This window comes from Triplophysa dalaica, chromosome 2 (genome assembly GCF_015846415.1).
Source record: "Triplophysa dalaica isolate WHDGS20190420 chromosome 2, ASM1584641v1, whole genome shotgun sequence".
Taxonomy (NCBI): domain Eukaryota; kingdom Metazoa; phylum Chordata; class Actinopteri; order Cypriniformes; family Nemacheilidae; genus Triplophysa; species Triplophysa dalaica.
In genome coordinates this window covers 7101747-7116477 of record NC_079543.1, presented here as the reverse complement: position 1 = coordinate 7116477, position 14731 = coordinate 7101747, and the positions used below count along the sequence as shown (strand labels likewise).

General features: G+C 37.9%; 1 protein-coding gene across 1 annotated transcript in view; it reads right to left on the bottom strand.

Annotated features, from left to right (window-relative positions):
• mast1a (microtubule associated serine/threonine kinase 1a) overlaps nt 1–11686 on the bottom strand; it is a 49558-nt gene extending 37872 nt beyond the window's left edge. The window contains 2 exon segments of the mRNA XM_056771480.1: nt 5893–5924; nt 11012–11686. Of these exon segments, the coding sequence (XP_056627458.1) occupies nt 5893–5924; nt 11012–11062 (83 nt within the window). The 5' untranslated portion in view covers nt 11063–11686.
• Between the last annotated feature and the right edge of the window lie 3045 nt (nt 11687–14731).

The following is a 14731-nucleotide window of genomic DNA, read 5'->3' as shown; positions in this document are numbered from 1 at the left end:
TAGAAAAATTTTAGACAGTTTACCTGGCTGAGTTAGACAGTGATTAACAAAACCACCAAGTCCCCCCAGCTGTCATTGGCTATTGAAATCTTGCTTGCAATAAATCTTTCAGAACATATAGAGGCATACTCTATGTATTTGTGAGTGTGGTGGTGCTTATGGGCTGACAACCTAGGACAGGTGAGTAGGCTGGGGGAGAAATCAGAGTATACTCAATACAAAAAACTAGACTACACCACTGGACCCAATAATCTCCTTTCCGTCTATCGTGTTCCCATTCTGTCTCTGATATACATCAGCAGAGATAGAAGAAACAAGCTTTAAATATCAAGTTGAAACCCGCACTTGGCAAGAGAAGTTCAGAATAAAGAGAAAGTTGAAGTGAGTAGCAGGTGTTGAAGAGAGCAATAAACCACTCTGTTCTTCTCAAATTTAGGCCAAGTTGTCTCCTCGGGCTCTGCTCTTCATGTTCATCTCATTCATATTCCCTCGCCATATTTCTCTCCGTCTGCTTTTCTTTTTGTCCATAGCATTTGAGATTCAAAGCAGCTCATATTACAAAGGACAAATTGTTTTTGGAGATCATCAACGCAGCACAAAATAGTCTATTCTCAATCAGTTTTACTGTACATAACCATTCCAACGATAATATGAATGTACATTAGAGAGACTTTCACTTGTTTAAAGCTAAATTTACTAAGTTTTATGTTGGCCATGCTTAATAAGGAGAAGGTTCATTTGTTCGGTATTTTTATAGAGTTCCGATTGTTCTCCCCATATGCATTGTAGAGGATCGAGCTATTTTCTGTAGAAAAGGTCAAAGATATTTTATATGGCCCTTTTAAAACAAGTGGAAAAAATAGCTAGTGGTCTATCGTGGAACCAAATAAAATATTCTAACATTCAAGATTCTAAAAAACAGACCACTCCGTCATACACACGCAAACACATTTTCTGGCAGAATGTCACTAATCTAAGCTAAGCAGAATCAGTGTGGACAGAATGGAGCGCCATGGGAGACGGCCACAGTTAAAGAAAAGAGAGAGAGAGATTTGAGCACACAGCGTACAGACCAGCACTCACATGTGTTCAAAGCCACTTTAATCTCTCTTGTAACACACATCATACACAATATTGCACAACCATAAGGGGACACACAACCTCCACCACAGCATATATGCAAAGCATAAGTAAACAAATAGAAGCTGTGTTATGGGTTTGTGCCAAGCCAACCGTGTGTGTGTGTATGTGTGCATTTAATTGGAACCCATGAATGCCATCACTCATAATGATGTCTTAATGTATATTGTTATTAAATTGGCATTATGTAATTTCTAGATATTGATTTTGCCATAATATATCTCAATATTGGTTGATAATTCTGATATAAATACAATTAAATGAAACAGTTGAGACAAGTTGGAACAATGCTTAGCAACATTTAACATTAACATTGTGTTGGCTGATTTAACAACCTACAACATTATACCAAGTTATGAAGTTTTAATGGCTTTAGTATGTTAAACACAAAATAACTTCCTAATAGAAGCTTGGTTACTGTCTATCTAAGGTGCAACAATTGCATAGTAACCAAATAAACAATATTTTAATATAATCCACATAATATGTTTTATTACATACTATAAATATACTATATATTTTATTATAATTGTATTCATAATTTAAAATAAAGATTAATGCATGAAAAAACAATTCCTGTCATGCAATAAATTGTTAGAAAAAAGTCAAAATATAATAAATGAGTGAAATATAATAAAATAATATTAATTTACTTTAATTTACCTGCAATTGACTTGTGTGTCAAAAAAGCTGATATATCGACCAATATCGGTTCTTAAAACAGATTTCATGAGCTCACACATGCAAAGCACTATCCACCCTCCATGAAACAGCGAAGAGGAAATGATGAATTTAGGATAAATCACACCTAATCTTCATCAACATCATCATATTCATCCACACTACTATCACCATCATCATCGGATGAGCAAACATTGATTTGTTAAAAACACATTACTGACAAGTGAGCCAAATAAATCTCTCTTCCATTTACCTTTTCGTGCGGCGGAACATGTTGCTTTCCTGAATGCCCGGTTGGGAGCAGACGCACACACACCCAGCGATAAAAGCAACAGCGGTAGTCGAGTATGTCAAGACACACTTTAACTCACAGTCACGGAAAACAGCCGACTAGGCCATGACACGTCTCATCCTCCTTCACACATGCTCCCCTGTTTGTCTGAGTGTGTGCAGCTGAGTGATGGAGAGTGAGAGGAGAGAAAGAGAGAGAGAGAGAGAGAGAGACAGAGAGGGAGAGAAGGTAGCTCTCAAGGGTAATGTGCCAAGCCAGGAAGTAAAGACAGGGACAGAGAGAGAGAGAGAGAGAGAGAGAGAGAGAAGAGAGAGAGGGAGAGATACAGAAAAGAGAGAGCAGGGGGGAGGGGGGTTCAGATGAACAGAGGAGAAATCATAGGGGGGCTGTCAGCATATGTGTGCGTGTGGCCATTAAAAGCCTATCAGAGCCTCAAGAACAGAACTATGGCAGTGTTAACAGGAACCTGGATGACATGGGAGTAGTAAAAATAGGAATATATATATTCATGAGGCGTATTTACGTACTACATGTTTTCAGGCTTCTTATTGGTCAGTTGTATTAAGATAAAACATAATTTAATATATATATATATATATATATATATATATTTATAATATATAATGAAATGTACTGTAATAAAATATCATTCTTTGTTAAAGTTTAAATCAGAGGCCCATGAGCGAGAGACAGAGCCTAAGTAAGGGAAAGAGAGAAACGAAAAGGTTAAGCTTAAATAAACCTTTCTTTGGTTCTTACATGATGCTTCAATCTGACTGGTCCATGTCATTTTGACGTGTGGGCACAGCCCCACCCATCTCTGTATGCCAGGGTATATAAGAAGTGACATCATCTCGGTGCCCTAGATAGCTCACCACAGTAAACCTCGCCCGAACATTCAAAACACGTCATGTCATTGTTTGGAGGGTCTGCAGGGATTGGGAGCCTTCTTTGAAACCACACAAACACACACACTGCAAACAGGTCCAGACGGCCATTAAAAGCTGTTCATTTTAATAATAAATGATCGAGATGGTGGAAAGAGAGATGAAATATAGATGAGACAGAGAGAGAGACACGGATGAGCTTTTAAGAATTATTGGGTCAAATTCATGAGGGAAAATATGACCGGTGATAATGTCTGGAGGAGAGGTGTGTTTATTCTGGCCCAACTGATAACAAGAAGCAGGAAAAGATTATATCTTAACATTTTGACAACAGCATCTTGATATTAATCAAATTAATTTGCCAAGCAATTTAAAAGCATTTTTGTTTCTTAATACTGGAATCGATTGTCCAAATACACTGCATTAAGCACAAAGAATTCAACAGATTCTTCAAACTGCGTAAAGCCCTTTTATATTTTTGGACCTGAAAGCATTTCCTTGTCTTTTCAAGCCACTCCCGAAAGAGAACACACGCTCAGGCGGTGCATGTCAGTGTGTGCAAATGTTTTTAACCTCTGTATTATGTGTGTGAGTGCCAATTAGCAGGTAACAGAGAGGAGAGTGCAAATGTTGGCACACCTGCTCTGAGACCATCAGAAACAAAAAGCTATCATGTCTGATCTGCAAACAAAAGCCCAAACTCACATAAGTGCTAGTTAAGCACACAGTGACACATGCTCTGGAGTGTGAAACAAAAGTGTTTTTGTGCTATATATAGGCCGGCTGTGGATCACACAACCGAATATTCAGTGTAAACTGGCATAGTCAGACGAAGACGGCTCGTGTTTTTAAATCAGCGCGGAGCAGAGATTCAGCACCAAGGCCAGCGCTCCATTGACATTCCACCGTCCCCCTGCATTACAGCATTGCATTTACACACATGCTGCACTCCTGCGATATGCTATTTATTACTATCATGCCACATTACTGCACTTGCGGTAGGGCTGGGTGATAAAACGATATCGATATTTATCGACGGTACAACATTGTCGATATCAATATAAAAAAAAGTTAGATATAACGGTAGATAATTTCCTTAAAATGTGCGCTCCTGTAAAGTCCGAAAATCTTAAACAGCCAATAATATGTTTGTTACATGAGCGTGCTACGATTGACAAGCAAACAACCAATAATATCTAATTTGCCGTGTTGCGTTAGTCTCAATTTGGTTGCGTCATCGCCATGACATTAGAACACGTGCAAGATGAGTGCCGTGCTTGCCGTCAGCGAGGAAATTGTGCACAAAAAGCGAGATGTCAGCTCGCCAGTGTGGCAGATTTTTTATTTCTTTCTTCCGACCAACATCAGAAGAACGTAGTGTGAAAGCGATGTAAAAAGAACGTCCCGGCTAAGCAAGGAAACACAAGCAATTTATTCCACCATCTAAACCGCTGCAACCCTTTGGAATATACATCATGTCAGCCATCTATCTCAAGTCAACAAACAACCCACAAGCAGTACACGATGGAGAGGTACTATGTAACAATGCCATATGATAAATCTTCAAAGCGATATAATGACATAACCCATGCAATAGCGTATTTTATTGCAAAAGAAATGCTGTCGTTCAGTCAGGCTTTTGTTTACTGTTATAAAGGTTTGTTGGTATTACTTATTACAGATGCTGATGTTGATCTACCTCAAAGTTTGCCTTGATTGTTCCTTGTTTACATTAAATTAAGACACATTTTGTAACATTTTTAAGTTCAAAGTTAAAGTTTGTTTAAACATTGATCTTAATATAAGTAGAGTAAGACATAAAGAAGATATTTTGTTTACATTTTTTTGTCTTAGTTCTTTTTTAATGCTTAAACTAATTGTAATTGCTGTGTGCCTTAATAATGTGGGTCAGTTAAAATACAGTGGTTAAATACTAACTGTTCTACTTGTCATTTTTACTGGTAAATAATTATCGATATCGAACGATATGAAGCATCATATCGTCGATATATTTTTTAGCCAAATCGCCCAGCCCTAACTTGCGGTCCAACATTCAACACTTGTCAGGTGCCAAATTGAAATAAGCTGGTGATATTATTACATTTACATTTATGCATTTGGCAGACGCATTAAAGCAACTAACATTGCATTGTATTATACATTTGTTTCTGACTATGTGCAATCCCCTCGGATCGAACCGATGACCTTGGCATTGCAAGTGCCATACTCTAACCACAGGAGCCACAGGAGAGCTGGATATAGGGTATTATTAGGATATAGAATATTGTGTAGTTCATCTCAAATTGTGATATTGAAAGAAAGATGACGTGATTCAGTTTGATTCGTCTACGGAAAACATCTGCCACGAGTTCTCTTAAAACAGCTTTGACATCAGTGAAAAAAATGGCTTTCTGAGGATTATCAAGGACACCAGATTGTTTTTTTCAAGAACTCAGTGGATGCAGCGATGCATACAGAATGTTGAAAATTCCCTGCATTCTCATAGCTACTAAAATATATTATTGACTCAAAAATGAAGTTAAAACCTGACAGCAACACAGAGTAAAGTTTTAAACATATATCCACTGATCGAAAGAAGCAGACTGGCACTACAATTAGTTCAGAAAGAACAATTGCTCGGTGTGTTATTAAAAAGATTCCTGAATAGACATTTTTTATTCAAAGAATTGTTCTCACATTCTCTGTCAGCACAAAAAGTAATTTCATATTACCAACAACTATGGCAAGTTTATTAAAACATGGCCAGGAATTTTGGTTTGTCATAGGATTGTGTTTAATAAACCAATGCCATCAGCTCCATTATGTCACCATTATCAAATGTTCTCAGGCAATATGGAAAACAGTTTTAGATTAAAATGAGGACACACTCACCTACTGTTCTTCCTGGGCAGGGGAAGATCCTTCTGGAAAAGAGAGAGATATAAAATGTTAGACTAAGCGATAACATTACCCAGTGTAAAGAAACACCATCAATAACTGCTCGATACCAGTTTGCTTCAGGACAGAAAAATCTTGATGAATCTGAACAAGAATAATTTTATACCAGCTGGCATTCATCATGACCCACAATGCCCTGCGGTCTCCGAGAGAGAGGACAGCACTTAGGGGAGAAGAATACCCAAAACATTAAACCGGCCAATTATACAAACAAGGTCACTGGAGAGATCAAGAGTGCAGGATAGCAGGAAAGAGGCCGGGCTGATGGCTCCTGTCGGGGGGAAATGACATCACCCGCTATGACTCGGTTTGATGACATCGTGTGCGACAAGGGCTCCCTGCTAGCAGGACCGGCGCCACTGAGCAACTAATGGAGCGTTAAGTGGACAAACACACTCTGTGGTTACCTACTGTATCTGTGTGTGTGTATGCTGACATAACATTTCTTAAAGGGACAGCTCCCTTTTGACATTATATATTTATTACTGTGTCATTCCAAATTTCAAGTTTTGTGGAAAATGTATATTTTTCGTGAAACTCACCAACATAAGGGACTGTTGGTTGGTTTCATAGCATTGGTAAGTTTTTCAGTCATACCCATAAGTCTCTATGCTACTCCAATCCTTCGATATTGTTGTTAATTTAAGTTTGTGGAATATTTTCACTTTTTTATCATCCACAAGTTAAAATGTTTGATAGCTTTGGTGGTCTAGTAGCACACCTCTATTCACCAAACAATGTAATTGGAGGATTATTCACCTTCATCTGTATTAATCTTCATTCCAAACCCTATGTATGAGCAATACCAAACACAAAAACCATCAAAAACTTTCATGAGAGGCTTCATTTCTGTTAAGAAAATCATGTGTCATATTATGTATCGACTGTCTGTAGGGAGTGAAAAGCAGGGGAAAAGCCATAACAGCATTTCATTTGCTTTTTCTTGTAAATAACTCAAGTTCCAGTGACACAAATGTTTTCTGTTATTTATTAATTATAATTGTTTTTTACACTCTGTTTGCATGTTGAGGTCAAAGGTCAGGGCTGAAAGAGGATCTGTACTAAAGGCCCTGAGGTCAGGAGGAAGGATGGGGGAATATTTGATCTCGATCCGAATTTGATCTCTGTTATTGTATTGATGCTTCGCCAAGTCCTTACAGCCATTCAACCAGCTATGTTCCAGTTATTAGCCATCACTGCACGAATCATGAATGACCAAAGGCAAATGACAATCCAATAATAATGCTACTACTAAACAGAACTATGGTTCTTTTTTGAGGGTCCCACTTTGACAAGATAAATCACAGATCATCTTAGATGTCTCAGACTTGCTCCGTTTCTTAAAACATGTCCTTATTGACTGATCATCAACTCAAGCCCTGCTCATCCTGCCCTACATTTTTTTCTACTGGATATCCCGTTACACTCGGAAATACATCATTCTACCAAATCAAAACGAGGAGTGAATTGTTTCATTTCATAATCAATTTATCTACATCTTAATGCTCACATGCAAACGTTTACAGGACATGGCAAAGGTAATAGTGGCATGTGAAGTGTTTCTGATAGAGTGGCAAGAAATGTAATCAATACAGGACACATAAAGTTACCTATCCATAACACTGACTCGACATAAAGACACAAGACAATATTGACAAACACTGGGCTCATTACATCTTTAAACTTCCAGACCAGGGATGAATAAAACTGGATGCCTGCAGTTTAGACTAATGACACAGATTGGGCTCGATGCCCGGAGAAGAGAAAGCCTCTCGTTTGAGCAAGAGATAGAACGAGGGATGAAAGGAGATATCAGGGTAGGAAGAGTTGCCAGACTGCAAGAACAGAACAGTACTGTTAATCTGAAGGCAAACAGAGAGATTTAACAATGCGGCTGAAATGACTTCACAAATTAACAGTTTTTGAAAAAACAGTCCAATGAGTACAAAAATGTTATGCTTTTATTACCATCGAATGAGCTTTTTCTATCTACACACACCGTGGGTCCCCTTACATGGAATTCGCCATGTTGCTTCTACAGTAGCCCTAAACGAACAAACTGCTGTACAGAGCGCGTTTCGTATATATGTTATCTACTTCAGCAAAGAAGAGAAAATGTGACGACATCTTAGTTCTGTGTCAGCCACCTTAATTCTTCGAAAAGGAGGGGGTGAAGTGAGCCATTAGTTGTCATTCACAACCTCACCCCCAGATGCCGCTAAAATCTTCACGTTGCTCCTTTAAAGTTATTATTAGAGAAAACTATTTGGCAAAAATCTATAATTATGAAGAAATATGGTTATACAGAAATGAATAGAAAGCAATAAGCTCACAGGAGCTTCTTACTGAAATTTTGTTGATCCTTAATTTTGTAATATTTTGTATCCGCTCTCTTGGGTCTTTTCTCAATAAGCTTTGCGCGTGTTTTGCTAGGCCTCCTTCAGTTTTTCTTAAAGCTGAGGTCCAAGCATTACCATGCAACATGCACAGAATTTCACAGTATTTTTAAATAAAGAACACAGACTGCAAATTGGAGATGGACATCACCACTGCCTTACAAAACATAATTTATAGTGTTACGTTATAATAAAAAGACAGGCTATAACTTTCTGGTTTTACTTAGAAAAATGTCAGTAGACGTTTGAAAAATTGCATTGCATTCACAATGATTTTGTCTTAGATAAAATATTAAAACAACCTTGTAAATACTTACTACACTAAACAACACGTGATTAAGCTATATCCAAGTCCTACTCTAGATATACATTTAATCTTTCACAAATTCTTTCCCAAAGGTTTTGAGCTGTCAGGTTGCCATTAACATCCTAATGGTGCTCGATGAGCAGATTCCTGCCCCAGGAACATCAGACTCTCCCTAAAGTCCATCTCAATATCCAGCACATGGTGCTCTTATGGAAAGATCTTAAATGTGTGTGCGTCTACCCATTTGTGTCTAAGCATTTCCTGTAAGCCTACACCACGATAAGCAAAGCATTTATAAGAATCCTAAGTGGTTGCTAGTGAAATCTATTCACAATGTATGTACACACACACATTCATCTGTCCAGTAGCCTAACCATAATCACTATGGGCTCTGCACAGCTCTGATGCACCTTTACACAATAAAGCTGTTTGCAATCGTTAAACTTGCCATCCCAGACTCCTGACCGGTCGATTCCCAAGGGGATGACTTTCTCCGAAATGCTCCCAAAAGTCTGGCTGCCCTGGGTTGCTCACAATTCCCTGGCATCAATGAAAAAGCAAATTTGCGGCCTCCATCTAATAAAACACAACGCTTTGCAGGCGGAAAGCCATTGCAACTTTGCATCGCTCAGATGCAGATGGCTTTTTGGCGGAGATCAAAGCTAGCATCCTGATTCTGCATTTATACAGGCAGCTGAATGTGACAGGGATATTGTGAGAATTCTTTCATTGGGCTTTTATTATTTGTCCCCAAGACTTACAAAACAGCAGTTTCTTCCTTCCAATTTTTTATGAGCTTCATAAGTAGTGCCTATAAGTGATAGTTCACCCAAAAATGAAAATTCTGTTATCGTTCACTCACCTTCTTGTCATTTCAAACCTGTATGACTTTCTTTCTTCCACAGAGCACAAAAGAAGATATTTTGAAGAATGTTGTTAACTGGTCCCCATTCACTTGCATTGGTTTTTTGTCCAAACAATAGAAGTGATGGGGGGCTGTTGTTCGGTTACCGACTTTCTTAAAAAATATGATCTTTTGCGCTCTGTGGAAGAAAGAAAGTCATTGTAGATATATTTCCTATTAAATATATTGCAGTAGTTTGCAATATCTCTTATGTTGAAGGTAAAGTATTTCTAAGTAGGGAGATATATGCTCTATATTTTCAGCATTTTAAAAATATTTGAAATATTCAAATGCAATTACAGATTGTTATATATAGACTTGTGGGTGTCTTTAGTATGAACAAACTGGAGTGTAAACATTACATTCTTTTAGTTTCCAATAAGGGAACTGAAAGGTGATGACCGAAATGCCTCGCTCGCCTCAAGTTGTGAACAGCTGGTTTGTATTTAATTTCAGCTGAATTAATAAGGGGAAGTGAAAGAAAGACACATGTTGTTCCGACATTATAGAACAGCAGACGGTTTCAAAAGCGTACCAACAATGAAATCTTAAAACCTCTTTTATACCTTTTCTGTTTATGCTGGCCTGGGCAAGACGTGCTGAGGTTTACAATAGCCCCCAAATCTCAAAGAACATATTAAAAAGTGTATGCATGCTGCATACTAGCAACCTGCGTTTCTAACTAAATGTTTTTCAATATGTTGGGATATAACGGTCTTAAAAAGGTAACAGGATTTATGGTAACATGCAGGGTGGGCCCACTAGCACAAATTGGGCATAAACATGCCAGTGGATCGCAAACTTTTTTGTTGTATGACCCCTTTTGTAAAGAATGCATTGCTTTGTGCCCCCCCCAAAAAGCCATTTATTCTTATGCTTAGAATTGTAATTACACTTAAAACATGATCAGTTATACAATGCTGAAACATCAATGCTTTTAGTTGGTGCTCTTACTATTACAGATGTTTTATAGCTTAAAATACATAACATTTATTTCATGAAATGCCACAAAATCTGTGGCCCCCCTGGATCCATCTGACTCCCAGGGGGCCACGGACTCCAGTTTGAGAACCACTGATCTATGTTATCTTATAAGAACTGAATGTGGACAGCTGTACTTCAAGGACGTTTTATAAAGGAACAAAAATGAACAAACTACCAGACATAAAATCTATCAACATAAATAAGCACTGTCTCTACAGTACAGTAAAGTAGTAAAGTGTGCACTTGTTTAAGCATGACACACCCCTTCCCGAGGCCTATAAATAAATGTACACTAATGCAGCAAACTTACATGATACAGGAAGATGATGATTTTGATTGGATAAAACAAGTTTACAAGTTTCCTGTCAAGAACTAGGGTCATATAAGCGGCGCCTCAAAGAATCCATTACAGTAATAAAATCAAATTGAATCAGATATAATGTACACACAACGTCATCTCACCTGCATCCTCCTTCGGCGGATAATACCGGAATCATCCATAGTATCGCTCATGTTGTACGTCTGTGAAAACCCGCGGTCACATCTGCGTTCGTTCACGTGTAGGCAACTCAAGTGTCTTCTGGAAAGAGTCCCTCATCTGATTCGTGCACCTTTAAGATGGACACAATAATCTATTTCGGTTTCAAACCCGTGCTTTTTCGTGTCATATACGAAGCAGATGTTAAAAGTTGCCGTCTGTTTGCATTTCTCTCCTCGACGAGAGAAAATAACACGCGCGGCACTGATGTGAATCAACATCTCATGGGCGTTGATGCGCGAGACATCTCAAAAACACCCAGCTGATGAAAAATGCACTAGATGAAGGTTCAGTCATACAGGATATCGTTTGATAATGACGTGAAAATCAAATCTCAATGAGCAGGGTCCACGCGCGTGAATTTCGGGGTCAAAAATAAGAAAACGATTCAGTTCTTGCTTCACTTTGTCGGTCCGCGCGGCGGAGGCGCGTGCGATCTGAGGACGGTCCTTCTGGACATCTGGAGCACCGACGAGACATCCAGCCGCACTAATGGACCGGAGTCTGTCCCCCAGAGGACCTCGCCATCATATCATATTCGCTGATGTAATGGCATCGTTGGTGTGAAATGCATCCAGCTTTGATTGGTGCCGTTTGTCTTCTGTGGGTTTTTTTTAAGGAAACACAGTAATCATTTCTTCCTGTGATGTACTAATTGAATCAGAATTTTGCCCCATAAACTACTGCTTCCCATGTCCGGTTCACAACACATAGTGCACTAACCGGAGAATGCGCGTGTAATGTATCTTCTCACGTGTTAACCCGTTGATGCCTGGACTGGAGTAAACGTATAGGTGGCGCACATTTAAAGAGATAGCCTTCACTCCAAAATGAAAATTATTTCTTTCTCTCTCTAACACCATGTCTACACCCCACGCCACACGACACGACAAAAGACATAAGAGACGCATTAGAACCCATTATAATTAAAAATGTGCCCTTACTGGATGCGACCCGATAAACTCAGTAAGAACAAGCAGGTTGTCATGTCGCGTCCGGTGTAGATACTGTGTTAAATGTTTAATTTTTAATAACAGGATTAATATTTTGAGATTAAATCGTGTACATGAAAAGATTTATAAAAACAAACACATCTGAGCATTAATTTTAAGTTGCCAGATCTGCCTTAGCATTATGTAGAAATGACTTGTTGTTTATCTTAAACTAAATTTATAGTACTACATATTTGTACTGTAGCAGTACAAAAATATTGCATTACAGTAACGTTATCTAATCTAATGCCTTTGTGAATGGAAAACAGTAAAGGTAAATAAAAATTTCTTTAATTTTGTGGGGAAATATGTCCTGAATATATTTTGTGAGACTTATTCAGGTATGTAGGCTATATAGTTCAGTAAAAGGTCTTAAATCTCTAGAAAAGTTTAGAGCTCATTGTTATTAATGACTAGTTGGTTAGTGACTATTTCTTTTGCACTTTTTTCTATCTATGTTCTAGCGGTGTAATAAAAGCTTTAAACCAGTCAGCGACGTTTCAGAAAAGAGAATATAGAAAGATTTATTAAATGTAAGAAGCATTATTATTGGAAAACCTGTGCAATGTTATCCAGGCTCAGGAAATGTCTAATAATTATACAGTATAAACTGCAGTATTTGCTGACACCAAACTTTTCATTACTGAAACTGTAGAGGGTTTGCTGACTCTTACTGTACCGAACACACAGTTTGACAGCAAAACCAACTCTTTAAACAAACCGTGTTTTTCATTTGTGTGATACTAGTATCTATCTATAGCCAACAAAAAGATCAAAACAAGATTCTATCAGATTTAGATACAATTATTCTCTTTGGAGATCATTCATATAGTACCAAAAAAGTCACAAGCAATAGCTATTGTTTGGTTTAAGATGACTTGGCTTACAGCGTTCAATTCTTTTGTACTAAACACGCAACAGTTATTTAAAGTAAAAACACACTAAAATAAAAAGTGAGTTATACATACACATGATTTATTATTATATGCATCTGAATAACAACATGTTTTTGTGAAATCAAAACGTGGGTCAGTGTGGGTCAGTGAGTGAGTGGTAATTAAACTTGACCCCAACCGTAGTTTACTTTTAGTTTAGATTAAAGAGATACTTTACCTAAAATTCTGTAAATGAGTAAATGATGACAGAAGTTCCTTTTTGGGTGAAGTATCACATTAAATCTGTTACTTATTTCACGATCAACAATATGTTCCGTTGCTGTGCATTGTTGACTGCCATGTCAATGGCAACAGTGCCAAACTTAGGCGTGAAAGGTTCCGTATCCTAGAAAAGTCTCTGAGCATGATATCCATGACATCAAGCAACCGTTTAAAGCCCCAGGTATACTTGACTTTCCACTTCCATGTCCGTCTCACGTCCGAGTTCGACACATGCGCAGTACAAATAAGTATGTGTGCTCTACAACACCGTCAGAGTGCAGCACTGAGTTGCGTCATTCACACACCCACTGCAAGTTAATGATAGAGGAAGTCATTCGCTATTGGCAAACAATCCGAGCAAATAGCAAGACAACAAGAGAACAACAACCAAACTGTATGGAAAATGATGAGCTTATCTTACTGTTCTTGGGTTTTGTATAATTCTTCTACGACAATGGCACACTGAACAATTTCTGTGTGTGTATTGACCCCTACTTGACTAGTGCACTTTTCTAACGCTGTTGTACGCGTCACGTCCTGATGACGAAAATTTTTATGCAAGGGTTATTTCACTAATGTTGAACAAGAACTGTCTAGAAAAAAGATAGGAAAGTATATTTGGTTTAGGAAAATTTAATCAACTTTTTTTGTTTCCGCTTTCAACCATACTCTCACACCTTTACACACTCAAAGTTTCTGGCTCGCAGGATGTGATCAGCCAGATGAAAGATGCACCCATGAGAAATGTGTAATCTAAAGCTCTGCTGCTGCTGTAGAGACCATTAGATGAAAGAAAAAACACCATTGGAAACAAATCACATCATCAAATCACAGAGAACAACAGCAGAAATCACAACCACATACTGCTACAAGACTTCAAACAAACACAGCAACTTTCTGTGTGAAATCAGCAGAAGAGTCCATGACGGAACAGATGAATTGAAGTTTAATGTCCTCTCAATGTGTGTGTGTGGGGCACTGGTTCAGCTGATGTATCTTAGGGTCAAGAATATCAGGGGAAACAATACTACAGTTAATGCAATTAAAAAATGGACATTTCTTTCTTGCACGATCGCAAAATCTTACCTATTAAAGTTACAATATAATACCAAAATTATTCAAAACAGAGCCACCACAAGCGTTACCAAAACCAAGTAACTGTTAAGGTAAACAAAAGCAGATAATGTAGGTCAACCCCCAGCAACGGTACGCTTGTGGTACCACAACGTGATCATAATCAAATATAAGGTTTTTTTCCGTAAGATATATATGCATATGGTACTGTGCTGTTTAATGTATATGTTTAAGTAACACCCACTAAAACTCAGTGATATCAATTGTAAATATGTGACCATGGATCACAAAACCACTCTTAAGTAGCACAGGAACATTTTAGTAAAAGACAAAAATACATTGTATGGGTCAAAAGGATAGATTTTTCTTTTATGCCATAAATCATTAGGATATTAAGTAAAGATCATGTTCCATAAAGATC